Genomic DNA, 15,640 nt, shown 5'->3' on the forward strand with positions numbered 1-15,640 from the left:
TTTTTTTTTTTGAGACAGAGTCTCGCTCTGTTGCCCAGGCTGGAGTGCAATGGTGCGATCTCAGTTCACTGTAACTTCCGCCTCCCAGGTTCACGCAGTTCTCCTGTCTCAGCTTCCTGAGTAGCTGGGATTATAGATGCCTGCCACCATGCCTGGTTAATTTTTGTATTTTTATTAGAGACGGGGTTTCACTCTGCTAGCCAGGCTGGTCTTGAACTCCTGACCTCAGGCAATCTGCCCACCTCAGCCTCCCAAAGTGCTGGGAGGCTTAAGCCACTGTGCCCGGCCTATTTATTTATTCTTTTGCCAATACTATACTGTCTTGATTATTAAAGTTTTACAGTAAGTTGCATAGTTTCAAGTCCTGTAATTTTGTTCTTCTTTAGTATTATGCTTGCTCTTCAGGGTCTTTTGACTCTATATATAAACTTTATCAATCATACCATCTGCAAAGACAGTTTTTTTCTTCCTTCTCAAGCTCCGTTTAGTTTTAGCACTCATTATTGTACTGGAATTTGGTAATGAAACTTATAAAAGTTAAGGAATATACAGTGAAGACAATTCCTTCTGGTTGAGCTTAAAGGTCATCCTTTCCCTGCCAACTAAACCTGCTCTTGTTAAATTTTAAGCTGAACGTGTACATGATTAACAATGAATTTACTGAAGAGGCCCTGTAAAGAGGAAATTTAAAAATTGAAAGAGGCAGAATTTATCAGTTTGGTTGTATTTTTGTGTTTTCTTTAGGTTTACATTTATTTCTTTTTCTTGTTGGCATGTATTAATGTTATTTTCAGTTTTTAACAAAAGGAGGGCAAAAAGTAAGCACAGTAATAAAAGATAAAATAAGATCCAGACTTTGTATGAATATTGAGTAATATTAAAATGTATTTTATAAAAAGATTTTACAGCCTAATTGAGAAAACACACACTGAACATTTTTGGCTTTAATTTTTTATTTTACCTTTTCCTCACAGCAGCCTGAGGGAACTGGCATGATAGATGAAGAGTTCACTGTTGCAAGGCTCTACATTAGCAAAATGAAGTCAGAAGTAAAAACCATGGTGAAACGCTGCAAGCAGTTAGAAAGCACACAAACTGAGAGCAACAAAAAAATGGAAGAAAATGAAAAGGAGTTAGCTGCATGTCAGCTTCGTATCTCTCAAGTATGTTGTAGAAAAAAGCTTCTTCGTTTTTTGAACCAGCCACATAGAAATTTTATTTATTATACAGGTTTCCAGAAAAACGCGTGTCTATAGGTGAAATTTAGTTTTTTTTTTTTTTTTTCTAGTCTACCTGTAGTAAATTTGAATGATTTAACTGAGTTATATTTGCCTAACATATATATGGGTTATATATAGAAATTGACCAGAAAGATGTGACTAGTGGTAACTTGTTAAAGATCCAGAATTCCAGGGTGGGCAAAACTGCAGGGAACCAGTTTCCTGGCTTGTCACCTGAATGAATGGGGCCATTAACCACAATTGGAATTTCACAAGGAGGGAAGAGGGTAGCATTAAATGGCGATATCTGTAAAACTAGTATTTCATATTTGAGTCTTCAGCGCCTTAGTTTGCAAGTTAAGATCACCATTTAATTAATTGATTAAATTCCTTAACATTTTAAATTTGGCTTCTGAGCATTTTAGATTTAAATGATCCCAAATGTATTATATATAGAGATAATGTTTACTTTCAAATATTCTTAGCAATGTATATGCAGGAGATATGTTTTATACTTCATATCAATATATTTTTTTCCAAAAGCATGAAGCCAAAATCAAGTCATTGACTGAATATCTTCAAAATGTGGAACAAAAGAAAAGACAGCTGGAGGAATCTGTTGATTCTCTCAGTGAAGAACTAGTCCAGCTTCGAGCACAAGGTATAGCTTCCAACTGTTTATGAGCTACATCTGTGTTCTTATGTTAGTATAATTGTAGTAAACTTATATTTACACTGACGGAGAATAGTAGGACTATAGCTAACTTGGAATGGTAAATCATACATATTGATGTTGCTTTGAAACATATTTTTTTTTTTTGAGACGGAGTTTCGCTCTTGTTACCCAGGCTGGAGTACAATGGCACGATCTCGGCTCATCGCAACCTCTGCCTCCTGGGTTCAGGCAATTCTCCTGCCTCAGCCTCCTGAGTAGCTGGGATTACAGGCATGCGCCACCATGCCCAGCTAATTTTTTGTATTTTCAGTAGAGACGGGGTTTCACCATGTTGACCAGGATGGTCTCGATCTCTTGACCTTGTGATCCACCCGCCTCGGCCTCCCAAAGTGCTGGGATTACAGGCGTGAGCCACCGCACCCGGCCTCTTGAAACATATTTTTAAGATTTTGTTTGAATATGGAAATAGCCAATCTGGGGATTTCCCACACTTATAAAGGGTGTATGTGTGTGTGTCTGTGTGTCTGTGTCTGTATGTCTGTCTTAACATAGGGGACTTAGGAGTTATTTCTTTACCATTCCCTTAACTAATCTGTTCTGGATTATGCAGGGGAAAAAAAAAACCATAAAATAATATATAATATCAACACAATGGATATAACGTGTACTAGTCTACATGTCATTGAACTTGGAGAGCAGTTGACATTTGGGTAATTTAAAGTCGAATATTGCTAAGGAACATGCTTATTGTAAAATCCATTTGCTCCTTGATTTATATGAGGAATCTTAAAGGCTTATTTCACTCTTTCGTTTTCTCTCTACTCAGAGAAAGTCCATGAAATGGAAAAGGAGCACTTAAATAAGGTTCAGACTGCAAATGAAGTTAAGGTGAGTTTGATGTCACCTTTCTAATGGCTTTAATTCATCAGTATTAATTTTGATTAGTCTGACTTTAACTTCCTTTTCCCCTCAAACTTTTAGCAAGCTGTTGAACAGCAGATCCAAAGTCACAGAGAAACTCATCAAAAACAAATCAGTAGTTTGAGAGATGAAGTAGAAGCAAAAGAAAAACTTATTACTGATCTTCAAGAGTAAGTATTATACTTCTAGTGAGGAAAGAGTCAGTTACTGATGGACACAGTATATTCTTATTAGAAACCTGCAGTTTTCTTCGAAATTACATTTTTGACTTGGAAAATAAAGAATTTTCTCATTTATGAGTAAAACTTCTAAATTCCAGGTGAAATTTTTGAAGCTTTTTTTAGGTCTTTTGATTTAAATTCCGTAAAAAGGAAGAAAAGAATCCTCAACCTAAATCCATTATTGCAAATAGATACCACAGTCTCCTCCAAATCCTTTATTTTATTTTCTTTTTTAAAAAAATTCCTGGCTGGGTGCAGTAGGTGATGATTTGTGAACCCAGTGCTTTGGGAAGCCAGGCTGGAGGATCACTAGAGGCCAGGAGTTCAGGACCAGCCTGGGCAACATAGTGAGACTCCATCGCTATAAAAACCAATTTTTTTAAATTAGCTGAGCATGTTGGCATATGCCTGTAGTCCCAGTGACCCAGGAGGCTGTGGCATGAGGATTGCTTGAGTGCTGGAGTTTGAGGCTGCAGTGAGCTATGATTGTACTCTAGGCTGGGTGACAGAGCTAGACCCTGACTCAAAAAAAGAAAATTCTTAACTGGGAAAAACTTTTCTGGAAATTATATGGATTTTTAAAGTTTTTTGTTTTTGTTTTTAAGTTGTCATCTTAGTTTATCTAGAAGACATTTTCCCTGCCTCCATAACCATGTGCATACATAGAGTTTAGAGAAGTCAAAGTCTGCAACAATTTGTGTTAGAAACCGGAAGAGATTAACACAACAAAATGATGATTGTTGGGGCATAGGTCTTGTTATTAATACCTAATGGAAGTAGGCATAGGGACTCAGCAAGATGAAAGACATAGCAAAACAAAATCATGATTTCAAACCAAAATATGAAAAATTTTGTATGTCCGGAAGTAGCCAGGTCCCTTCCATCTTTTCCTCCACGGGGGATAGGATAACATAAAAGTCCTTGATGAGATTATAGAATTTTAAAGTTCGGAAATTTTAATGATGACATTGAGAAAACTATGATATTAAAACTGTGTTTTTTTTTTTCTTTTGTCAGCCAAAACCAGAAAATGATGTTAGAGCAGGAACGTCTAAGAGTAGAACATGAGAAGTTGAAGGCTACAGATCAGGAAAAGAGCAGAAAACTACATGAGCTTACGTGAGTAATTGTTTTTGATTAAAGTTTAAAAATAAAGCTAAATTAAAGGATTATAGGCATTACCCTTGGATATAGCCAGTGGATACATATTTTACTTTGTATGGGCTAAAGGATGTTTTTCTTAACTCCATTGAGTTGGTATGATTTATATCTAAAAACTTGGAATATACACTTGTATTTTAGTGAAAACAAGGTCTTATATTTCAGTGGTGGTTAAGATTTAGATTTCTGTTTGTCAATCTGCTTGCTGTTTCCTTATCTCCATATTACTTCAGGACACAGCATAAAAATTAACCTAAAACAAGATATTAAGTAAATTAAAAGATTTTAAGATCTATCACAAAAACTGAGTTTTTGTTAAGTTTTTCTCTTGCATAAAAGAGCATTGTGGTTTTAGCCTTGACATTTTTAACAGAGGTTTTCATGGTTTACTTTTTCTCATTTTCTCAAAACTCAGTTTTCTAGAGTCTTCAAGTAGAAAATTCATGATTATAATTTTTCACATATCTTGAGTTTGTGAGATAATTTGCAAATGAACTGCTATTATTAGGATAGTTAGAACATCAGGACAAGTTCATAGTGGATTTTATAAAGATTCTGCTAACTTGCAGTTGTAATTATGTTTAGAATAATTTTAATGTAAAATATTTTAGTCTTTGATAGTTTATAATCTCTATAATTAGTTAATCATTATCACTTTGGATAAATAGGAGTATAATAATGTGGCATATTTTAAAATACAAATTAGAACCATTCCTTATTCTTCGAATTCTGCCACATTTTATTTCATCTCTTCCGTTGGTATATATGGAATTTATAACAATAAACTGTTGTTTTAGAAGGCATATGAAATTTCTTGAAATTGTCCAGGTGCAGTGGCTCACACCCATAATCTCAGCACTTTGGTAGGCCAAGGCAGGAGAATCACTTGAGCCCAGAGTTTGAGAATCAGCCTAGGCAGTGTAGTGAGACCCCGTCTCTACAAAAAACTCTTTAGACAGGCCTGGTTGTACATGCCTGTAGTCCCAGCTACTTGGGAAACTGAAGCAGGGAGGATCATTTGAGCCAAGGTGGTCAAAGGCTGCAGTGAGCAGTGTTCGGGACAGAAACCCTGTTTCACAAAAAAAAAAAAAATAATTGAAATACAACATGGATAAATTGTTTAAAATAAGCATCTTGTATTTATTTAAATTTAATAATCGATCCTTTCAGATACAAAATATTTTATTCAGCTCTCATGCTAAGTACAACTAGAATTTTATGAAATAAAATTTGAAAATTTATGTTTGTTCTTCTGTTAGGGTTATACAAGATAGACGAGAACAAGCAAAACAAGACTTGAAGGGTTTGGAAGAGACGGTGGTAAGAAAAGGATTGGGGAATATTTTGTGGGTTTATTCTACCATGATTACTCTAAATTTAAAGTCTGAACTCCAAAAATATTGCTGTTCTTAATCCAAGGCAAAAGAACTTCAGACTTTACACAACCTGCGCAAGCTCTTTGTTCAGGACCTGGCTACCAGAGTTAAAAAGGTAATATAACTACGCCGAGGTGGGTGCTTGTGTAATGGTGCTTACTTCTAGGTAATTCTTTTATTCAAAGTGAAATAACTTTATAGTTATGTCAGGTTTTGTATAGTTAAGCTTAGATTTTTTTTTTTTTTAATTTTTTCATAATACTTACTGACTTTCTTTTCTCAGAGTGCTGAGATTGATTCTGATGACACCGGAGGCAGCGCTGCTCAGAAGCAAAAAATCTCCTTTCTTGAAAATAATCTTGAACAGCTCACTAAAGTGCACAAACAGGTACTAAAGAGTATATTTTCTGGTAGCTGAAAGGCTGCAGTGAGCAGTGTTCGGGACAGAAACCCTGTTTCACAAAAAAAAAAAAAAAAAAAAAAAAATTGAAATACAACATGGATAAATTGTTTAAAATAAGCATCTTGTATTTATTTAAATTTAATAATCGATCCTTTCAGATACAAAATATTTTATTCAGCTCTCATGCTAAGTACAACTAGAATTTTATGGAATAAAATTTGAAAATTTTATTGAGGATTGGCAAGTAAGTATTTCAGTCTTTCAGAGTCCTCAGGAATTTCTATACCCTGAGCCATTTTATCAGAAATTATGTAAAGAAACCACAAGTAACTTTTAGAGGAGTTAATAATTTTAACAACCTTATTATAAAAAGAGATAGTGAAAATATGTATTCTTATTTTCTCTTTAGGATTTTAAGACTGCATTTTCATAATTTATTGTAATTCTGAAATCTCTACTGCACAAGACTTTGCAGTTAAAATACAGTCTTCTGGGGAGAGTAGTCTTTTTATACCTAACACACCACCCAGTGTTTCAAATATAATGAAGGAGTTTGTCATTTTTTAAAAAAGTAATGCTTACTTTGGAGGTTTTTTTGGTTGTTTTTGGTTATTTTTTGTTAGGACTTAATAAATGATTTACATTACTAATTTTAAAAAGTTTCTCTACACTTAATTGTTGTGTATCTTTGTTACTGTAAACCTGATGTTTGCACCAGAGTATGGTTAAAGATATTTTAGCTTTTCTTGTCTTCAGCACTTACTAAGGGGCTTGCTAAGTTTATGTTTCTTATGTGCTTAATATATCTAAAGGGATTTTCATTTCACCAGATTAGTTGTCTTACTGAAGAAACATAGCACTGTCTTGTAATTTATTGTCTTTGCCTAGTAGAGGGAAATAACAGTCCTCCCCCTAAAAAATTAGAGGAAACTATACCTTTGTGAATAAATAGATGTGGGTATGATACGTACAGATGGATGTATTCTCTGCATGTTTCTCCCTAAATTAGATAAATGGGAAACAATATAAAATGTAGTTTTACTTCTTTTCTAAAGAGCAATTATGAAATGCTTGTACTTTTTAAAATCATTTTGTTAAATCTAGAATCCTTGTTTTCTTTGTGAATCCCTTAGTTGGTACGTGATAATGCAGATCTCCGCTGCGAACTTCCTAAGTTGGAAAAGCGACTTCGAGCTACAGCTGAGAGAGTGAAAGCTTTGGAATCAGCATTGAAAGAAGCCAAAGAAAATGCATCTCGTGATCGCAAACGCTATCAGCAAGAAGTAGATCGCATAAAGGAAGCAGTCAGGTCAAAGAATATGGCCAGAAGAGGGCATTCTGCACAGATTGGTTAGTAGAACACATTAAAACCTTTAAACCTTGCTCAGTTTGAATGCTTTTAGCTGAAAACGTAATCTGAATTTTATAACGTGTTTTCATGGTGCATATTCGTCTTTATTTTCTAACTTAGCAAAGAGTGGCACTGGTGGGAAAGAGGAATAACCGCATTAGCAGGACATGAAGATAAATGAGAACTAGAGAAGCAAGCAAGAATTGTCATGGAATGGAGAAACTATATAGAGCAATATTACTAAAGCCAAGAGAATTGCAAGAAAATAAGCCATCAGCAATGATTTCATGTTTAAGAATGATCATTGGTGGCTGGGCGCGATGGCTCACGCCTGTAATCCCAGCACCTTGGGAGGCCAAGGTGGTTGGAACACCTGAGGTCAAGAGTTTGAGACCAACCTGACTAACATGGTGAAACTGCCTCTCTACTAAATACAGAACATTAGCTGGGCATAGTGGTTAACACCTGTAATCCCAGCTACTTGGGAGGCTGGGGCAGGAAAATCCTTTGAAGCTGGGAGGTGGAGGTTGCAGTGAGTCAAGATTGTGCCATTGCACTCCAGCCTGGGTGACAAGAGAGAGACTCCATCTCAAATAATAATCATTGGTGCAGGAAGTTTTTTGTTTTTTATTTTGTTTCTATGTATTTAAATGACACAGGGTCTTACACTGTCACCTGTGCTGGACTGCAGTGGTGCAATTATGGCTCTCTGCAGCCCTGACCTCCCAGGCTCATGCAGTCCTCCCACCTCAGCCTCCCGAGTGGCCAGGACTACAGGCGCATACCACCACATCCGGCCGATTTTTGTATTTTCTGTAGATACCGGGTTTTGCCTTATTGCTCTGTCTGGTCTTGAAATCCTAGACTCAAGTGATCCACCCACCTCAGCCTCTTGAAGTGCCAGCATTACACAGGCATGAGCCACTGCACCTGGCCAGGAAGAAGATTTTTAAAGGCTAAGAATTGTACAGGTCCTGGAGAAAAGAATGGAACAGAAAAGAAAAAGTGATAGAGAAACAAAAAGGCAAAGAAAAACAAAACATTTGGAAATTTGTTGTGATTAAGAGAAGATACCTTAACAGTCATGGCTGTCACATCTTAAGCTTTATTCTAAAGCCAGTCTTTATTTTTCATATTAGCTAAACCTATTCGTCCCGGGCAACATCCAGCAGCTTCTCCAACTCATCCAAGTGCAATTCGTGGAGGAGGTGCATTTGTTCAGAACAGCCAGCCAGTGGCAGTTCGAGGTGGAGGAGGCAAACAAGTATAAACATTTATACATACTCACAGGTTTGTAATTTATACCTGGCTTTTCATAGCTATATATGGAAAATCGGTTGTTAAATAGGTTTTGGATTTTTAAAAATTCTCACATTAGTGCTGTAATTTTTTTTAACTTAAGCAATTATAAAAGTTATTTAGATTGATCTTTTTTTATAGTTTAGATCATACTGTATTCAAATTTGTGATCTTAATCGTTTTGAAATCAAGCGTTGGACCATTTGTAATAGCTCTTAATGTTCTGTCTAATGGATATACCATGGTTTATAAACATCCCTTTTTGCTGCACATGTAATTATATTAATTTGTTCCATAATTGAAATTTACAGAAACCAAAATTTTCATGTATGAAATTTGAAACATCTTTTTTTTTTGAGATGGAGTCTCACTCTTGTCGCCCAGCCTGGAGTGCAATGGCGCGATCTCGGCTCACTGCAGCCTCCGCCTCCTGGGTTCAAGCAATTCTCCTGCCTCAGCCTCCTGAGTAGCTGGTATTACAGGTGCCCATCACTACACCCGGCTAGATTTTTGTATTTTTAGTAGAGACGGGGTTTTACCATGTTGGCCAGGCTGATGTCGAGCACCTGACTTCATGTGATCTGCCCGCCTCAGCCTCCCAAAGTGCTGGGATTACAGGCGTGAGCCATTGGGCCTGGTCTAAAACATCTTTTTGTACTCCCTAACCTGTTAGAGTTTATTTCCAGAAGGTTCCCAGAAATGGAATTACAAGGAAATGTGAACATTTTTAAGGCTCTTGGTTCATATTTTCACATTGGTTTCTAGAAAGACTGCACTGAATCGCATATGAGCCCAGGTTACTAACAGATTTCTGAACTTTATTTATAATTACGTACTGCATAAAACAATCACTAATTAGAAAAAATCCAGAGATACTACTATATATATGTTTCTTTCTAGAGCTTTCTGTACTAGCTTTTAAATTTAAAAGTTTAAACTGTTGATAACCCTACATATTCTGCTACATATGCTGCTTCGTAGCCTGCTTTTTAAACTTAGCAATATATTCTGAACACTTCCTTGTACAACATGATTCATAGGTTAGTAGTTGCCTAATAATTCATCATGTAGCAGGAACTATGATTGTAACTCTTCAGGAAGTCCCTGATGTGTATATGCTTTGGAAATAAAAAATACTAGATAATTATGAAATAATGAACTGTTTCTGACAAATACTAGAGCTAGTTTATTTTAATGTTGCTTGTTTTTACATTGACATTTTGCATACTATATTGGCTCTAAATTTGAGTAGAGAACTAAATATTCTGAAGGATTCACATTTCTAACAAGTTTGAACATTTTGTTCACACAATGTAGGATTTAACACAATGGCAGAGTGAAAAGAACATGGATTATGGAGTTCCATCCAAGTTGGAATCCTGACTTTACTTTTATGAACTTCAGCAGATAAACTTTTTAATAGTTTTTTTCTAATTCTGACTTATTTTACAATGCTTCAGTGTAAAAATAAATTATGGATTTATTGCTTAACTGTTTACTGAATCTCTAAAACATTTTTCTACATAGCCACAGTATTATCACACCCAATAAAATTGTATTTTCATATTATTTAATACCAGTTCATATTCAGATTTTTCCAGTTTTTTTTTACTATCCTGTACAGCTGGTTTGATTAAACCAGGGTACAATTCAGGGCTCCTGGTTTGCATTTGTTTTTATCCCTTAAGTCTCTTCTAATCTTGAATGACCAACCCTTTTTAGTGATATTAACTTACTGAAGAGTGGGGCAGTTATCCTGAGGGTATGACACCTTCTGGATGTTGTGTCTGATTGTTTTTATGTGTAGTCACCTTGTTCTCTCTCCCCTCTATTTCTGTACAAAAGCATTGATTAGACTCAGCATAAACATTTTTGACAAGGTTATGTCATAGATAATACGTACTTAGTAGACCTACAATAGCTGGTTTTCCTGAGATAGCCTGTTTTTCCCCTTTGGATTAAGTCTCTGTGTTTTTCCCCTTTGGACTAATAACTGTTGTATTAGTAAAATGGAAATCATTTCATAAGAATTACATGAGTTGGCTGGGTGTGGTGGCTCATGCCTGTAATTCCAGCACTTTGGGAGGCTGAGGCTGGTGGATTACCTGAGGTCAGGAGTTCAAGACCAGCCTGACAAACATGGAGAAACCCTGTCTCTACTAAAAATACAAAAAAAAATAGCTGGGCGTGGTGGTCCATACCTATAATTGCAGCTACTCGGGAGGCTAAAGCAGGAGAATGACTTGAACCTGGGAGGCAGAGGTTGCGGGTGAGCCAAGATCACACCATTGCGCTTCAGCCTGGGCAAGAAGAACAAAACTCCATCTCAAAAATAAAAAAAAAAGAATTATATGATTCAAGATGTTACCCAGCACACAGTATTCAATAGATGCAAGCCTTTTTTTCCTACCTTTCTGGAAGTGGGAGCTGGACAGAGGGATTTTCAAAGCATAGATAGAAAGTTTATCCTTTTTGGATATTGTCCTCATATTAAAATTCATGTATCAGCTTTAAACTTGTATCTCATTGTAGAGAGAACAGACCATGCTTTTGTTAAATACAGCTGATCACAGTATAGTGACACTAAACTAGCACATAAGGGAGACAGCTAACCCAGCCAAACTAAGTTTTCAAGATTTGAAAGTTATGATATAAAAATGTAATTATTTACAGGTTTGTTTCAATGCTGGTCCAAAGATAGTGGTTCTTTTCACGCTCTTGTATTAATCTGTCTTAGAACATGATTGGGGAGTATATGATCTACTTAAGTGATAAATTGTTTAAATATTAAATAATTTGCAGAGAAATTTTTTTAATGTTAAGAAAATCATTTCAGGTCACTGTTTATTTTTGGAATGGATGATAGTGTATAAATAATACTGATACTTTTAGTTCCCAGTTTTACATGGTTAGTCTGCCTTGCATTGTACTTTAAACAAGTTTTTTCCTAAATGCATAAGGTAAGTAGGCAGTTTAATACAAAGATGTTTAATACTACTAGAACTGTTGATTTCACTGTTACTTTTCCTACTGTATACACTCCTTGTTTATCCTTATTCCTCTGCATCTCTCCCCCTCTTTTTTTAAAGCTTCTATGTATATAACTTAGTTGCTGGTTAGTGGTCCTTGGTTTAAGAATGTCACTGACCACTGCTGGTTAAAAGATAACCATAACCATCTTTTTCTTTTTTAAACAAATATAATTCATAAATCAGCTTACCCATAGCTTTACTGGGGAGAATAAAAATAGAAGGAGGGCTGAACTCCTTTTAAACATTGTTCTTCTTCTAAACACTTGTACTTAGGCGGTAAATAAAAGGAAACCAAATCATTTAATATTGCCCTCTTTCCAATTTTGGGGAAAGTAGCCACAGCTGTTGACTAAAATGTTTATAAATTATTGGCATGTTTTATTCTTCATGTTTATCTCAAACATGAATTTGGTAAAACTAAACATATGTATTCTGTATGCTTTCTCCCCTTTTCAGGTGTTAAAAAGTAATTGAAGTATGAAGAGGACATGATATCAAGCAGTCATTCAATGACTAGAACCTCTACTCCCTTGGGATTGTAGAATTATAACTTTTTAAAAAATGTATAAATTGTATCTGGCCTGTACAGCTGTTTCCTATCTACTCTTCTTGTAAACTCTGCTGCTTCCCAACACATCTAGAGTGCAATTTTGGCATCTTAGGAGGGAAAAAGGACAGTTTACAACTGTGGCCCTATTTATTACACAGTTTGTCTATTGTGTCTTAAATTTAGTCTTTACTGTGCCAAGCTAACTGTACCCTGTAGGACTGTACTTTTTGTATTTGTTTTTTATGTATGTTTATTTTTTAATCTCAGTTTAAATTACCTAGCTGCTGCTGCTTGTTTTTCTTTTCCAATTAAAATGTCTTCCTTTTTTTTTTTTTTTTTAATAGAAAATGGAACATTTAGGTTAAATGTCTTAAATTTTACTACTTACAACACTACATGCCCGTAAAATATATCAGGTCAGTACTGTATTTTAAAATCCCTTGAAATGATATTATCAGGGTTAAAATTACTCGTATTGTTTCTGAAGTTTGCTCCTGAAAACTACTGTTTGAGCACTGAAACCTTACATATGCCTAACTAGGCATTTAAGACTGAGCAAGGCTACTTATTATCTCATGAAATGCCTGTTGCTGAGTTATTTTGAATAGAAATATTTTAAAGTATCAAAAGCAGATCTTAGTTTAAGAGAGTTTGGGAAAGGAATTATATTTCTCTTTTTCCTGATTCTGTACTCAGCAAAGCTTGATGGAATGAAAATACCCTGCTTCATTCTGGTGAGCCTGCTAGCTAATATAAGAACTGGACAGATATTAATTTGTCATCTTTAATATTAGTAAAATAAATTAAGATATTATAGAAGTAAACATAATTTTATATTGTTAGTACTTTATTGGCTGATCTAAATTTATAGCCTGTGAAAATTGAGTAAAATGAAGAAACAATACAGATACATGATGAATTAAAAATATATAGGGGTCAATTTTGGTCTGAAATCCCTGAGGTGTTTTTAACCTGCTACACTAATTTGTACACTAATTTATTTCTTGTTTAGTCTAGAAATAGTAAATTGTTTGCAAGTCTCTAATAATCATCAAATAAATTATTTTGTTGGCCATAGTCCAAAATTTTGTAATCAGTGCTAAGTGTATACGTATTTTTGCCACTTTTTCCTCAGATGATTAAAGTAAATCAACAGCTTATTGTAGGAAACTATAAAAATAATAGGGAAAGAGATTTCAATATTTGCTTCATCAGTGGTAGGGGGGCATTGACTACAACTATGTTAGCAGAAATTCACAGAGAATGGGGATTTAAGGTTATTCAGTCATTAGAGAAACTTGGAAAGTTCTGTGTTAGGACCTGGCTGGCAGAATTAACTTTTTGAAAAAGTTTTATACACAAATATTTGTACTGAATTTGGAGCCATAGTCAGAAGACTCAGATCATAATTGGCTTATTTTTCTATTTCCTTAACTGTTGTAATTTCCACTTTTATAATAATTTTGATTTAAAATATAAATTTATTTATTTATTTTTTTAATAGTCGAAAATCTTTGCTGTTGTAGTGTGCAACCTCTAAAATAATTGTGTTGCTTTTAGGATTGATCAGAAGAAACACTCCAAAAATTGAGATGAAACGTTGGTGCAGCCAGATATAAGTAATACAGTTAACAAACAAAAAAAGTGCTGCCACCTCTTAGGATCATTTTCTAAATGGAGAAACATTTAGCTGCATTCACATAGACCTTGATGTTTTGTTTTCAGTTAAAAACTTGTCTCCTTTGGCAATATTCATAAATGAAGCAGAATTTTTTTTCTCTTTTTTCTGAATATGTTAGTTTTATTCTTGTAAGATGCATCATGGGTATTGGTGCTGTGTAACGAACAATGAATTATAATTAGCATGTGGTTCAGAATATACAATGTTAGGTTTTTAAAAAATACCTTGATGGTCTTTTCTGTTTATAATTTCAGACTTTCATAAAGTGTACCAAGAATTTCATATATTTGTTTTCAATGAACTCCTTTTTGCTATAGTAGGTCATTAAACACAGCACTTACTCTTAAAAACTAAAATTTCTGATCATCTAGGACATTGACACATTTCAATTTGCAGTGTCTTTTTGATTGGATATATTAACGTTCCTCTGAATGGCATTGATTGAGGGTTCAGAAGAGAAACTCAGTGAAACAAGAGAATAATATTTATTCATGGTGGTTAATTAAATTATTTGCCTAACTTAAGAAAACTAACTACTGTGCATAACTCTCAGTTTGTACTTAACTCCATTTTACATGAGGTGACAGAGTCTGAGTCTACCTGTGGAACATGTTGGTTTATTTTCAGTGCTTGAAGATACGTTTAGAAATACTTGGTTTGGGAAGACACCATTTAATTTTAAGTTAACTTGCATGCTGTAAATGCGTTTTATGTTTAAATAAAGAGGAAAATTTTTTGAAATGTAATGACTTTCTTAAAACTTACTTAAGTGTTAGGTTGATTTTACATGACCGAGTTCAGGCCTTCTGTCCTACCAGAAGAGTGACTGATATGTCATTATATTCATGTACATTTTGTTTCCTAAATATGTTGCAGCCTTTGGACAACAGGTATTAAATGTGTGGTCTAAAGAGCTAGAAATGAATGACCAGTCTCACATGTAATATAAAACTTTTTTTTTTTTTTGAGATGGAGTCTTGCTCTGTTGCCCAGGCTGGAGTGCAGTGGCGCGATCTCGGCTCACTGCAGCCTCCACCTCCTGGATTCAGGTGATTCTCCTTCCTCAGCCTCCCGAGTAGCTGCAATTATAGGTGTGTGCCACCACGCCTGGCTAATTTTTGTATTTGTAGTAGAGATGGGGTTTTACCATGTTGGCCAGGCTGGTCTTGAACTCCTGACCTCAAGTGATCCACCTGCCTCGGCCTCCCAAAGTGCTGGGATTACAGGTGTGAGCCACTGCAACTGGCCAGTCTCACCTACAGTTTATTTTGTATAGTCCCCATTGTTCATCGAAGTCTGGTTGTTTTATTAACCAGGGTAAGAATTAACACCTGTTAGTTTGTTTTTTAGATACGTTCTCAATGATAATTCAGGTCTAGCTGGAAAATAACTTTTAAAAGACTGTTCCTAAATTCAAGTGGGGATTTTTTTGTTTGTTTGTTTGGGAGGGCATTGGGCTTTATGTTTTTACACTATTGTGGAAAATTTTAATCAGACATGAAATCAGAATAATAAAAAAACCCCAAGTACCAGTTACTGAGTCTCAACAGTTACCAGCTTCTAAACTAATCTTGTTTAATCTGTAATCTATCCATCTCCCCCTTCAACCTCCCCGTATTGCTTTGAAGGAATCCTAGAAAATATGCTTCTTTCCTAAGTATTTTGGTATGTATTTTTAAAAGATAAGGACTTCTTAAAACATACCCAACGAATACCATTATCATATCAAAAATTTATAATTTCCTGATA

At 35.0% G+C, this 15,640-nt stretch overlaps 1 protein-coding gene across 1 annotated transcript in view; it reads left to right on the forward strand.

Annotated features, from left to right (window-relative positions):
* KIF5B (kinesin family member 5B) overlaps window positions 1-15,423 on the forward strand; it is a 43,750-nt gene extending 28,327 nt beyond the window's left edge. Inside the window, exons 16-26 of the mRNA XM_012445702.2 lie at window positions 975-1,163; window positions 1,764-1,881; window positions 2,723-2,784; window positions 2,878-2,987; window positions 4,056-4,157; window positions 5,459-5,519; window positions 5,619-5,690; window positions 5,859-5,963; window positions 7,112-7,328; window positions 8,469-8,619; window positions 12,117-15,423. Of these exons, the coding sequence (XP_012301125.1) occupies window positions 975-1,163; window positions 1,764-1,881; window positions 2,723-2,784; window positions 2,878-2,987; window positions 4,056-4,157; window positions 5,459-5,519; window positions 5,619-5,690; window positions 5,859-5,963; window positions 7,112-7,328; window positions 8,469-8,599 (1,167 nt within the window). The 3' untranslated portion in view covers window positions 8,600-8,619; window positions 12,117-15,423. The remainder of the gene's footprint in view (window positions 1-974; window positions 1,164-1,763; window positions 1,882-2,722; window positions 2,785-2,877; window positions 2,988-4,055; window positions 4,158-5,458; window positions 5,520-5,618; window positions 5,691-5,858; window positions 5,964-7,111; window positions 7,329-8,468; window positions 8,620-12,116) is intronic.
* Window positions 15,424-15,640: the final 217 nt, after the last annotated feature.

The sequence above is a fragment of the Aotus nancymaae genome, unplaced genomic scaffold (assembly GCF_030222135.1).
Source record: "Aotus nancymaae isolate 86718 unplaced genomic scaffold, 86718_ANA_hifiasm-v0.15.2.pri h1tg000077l, whole genome shotgun sequence".
Lineage (NCBI taxonomy): Eukaryota > Metazoa > Chordata > Mammalia > Primates > Aotidae > Aotus > Aotus nancymaae.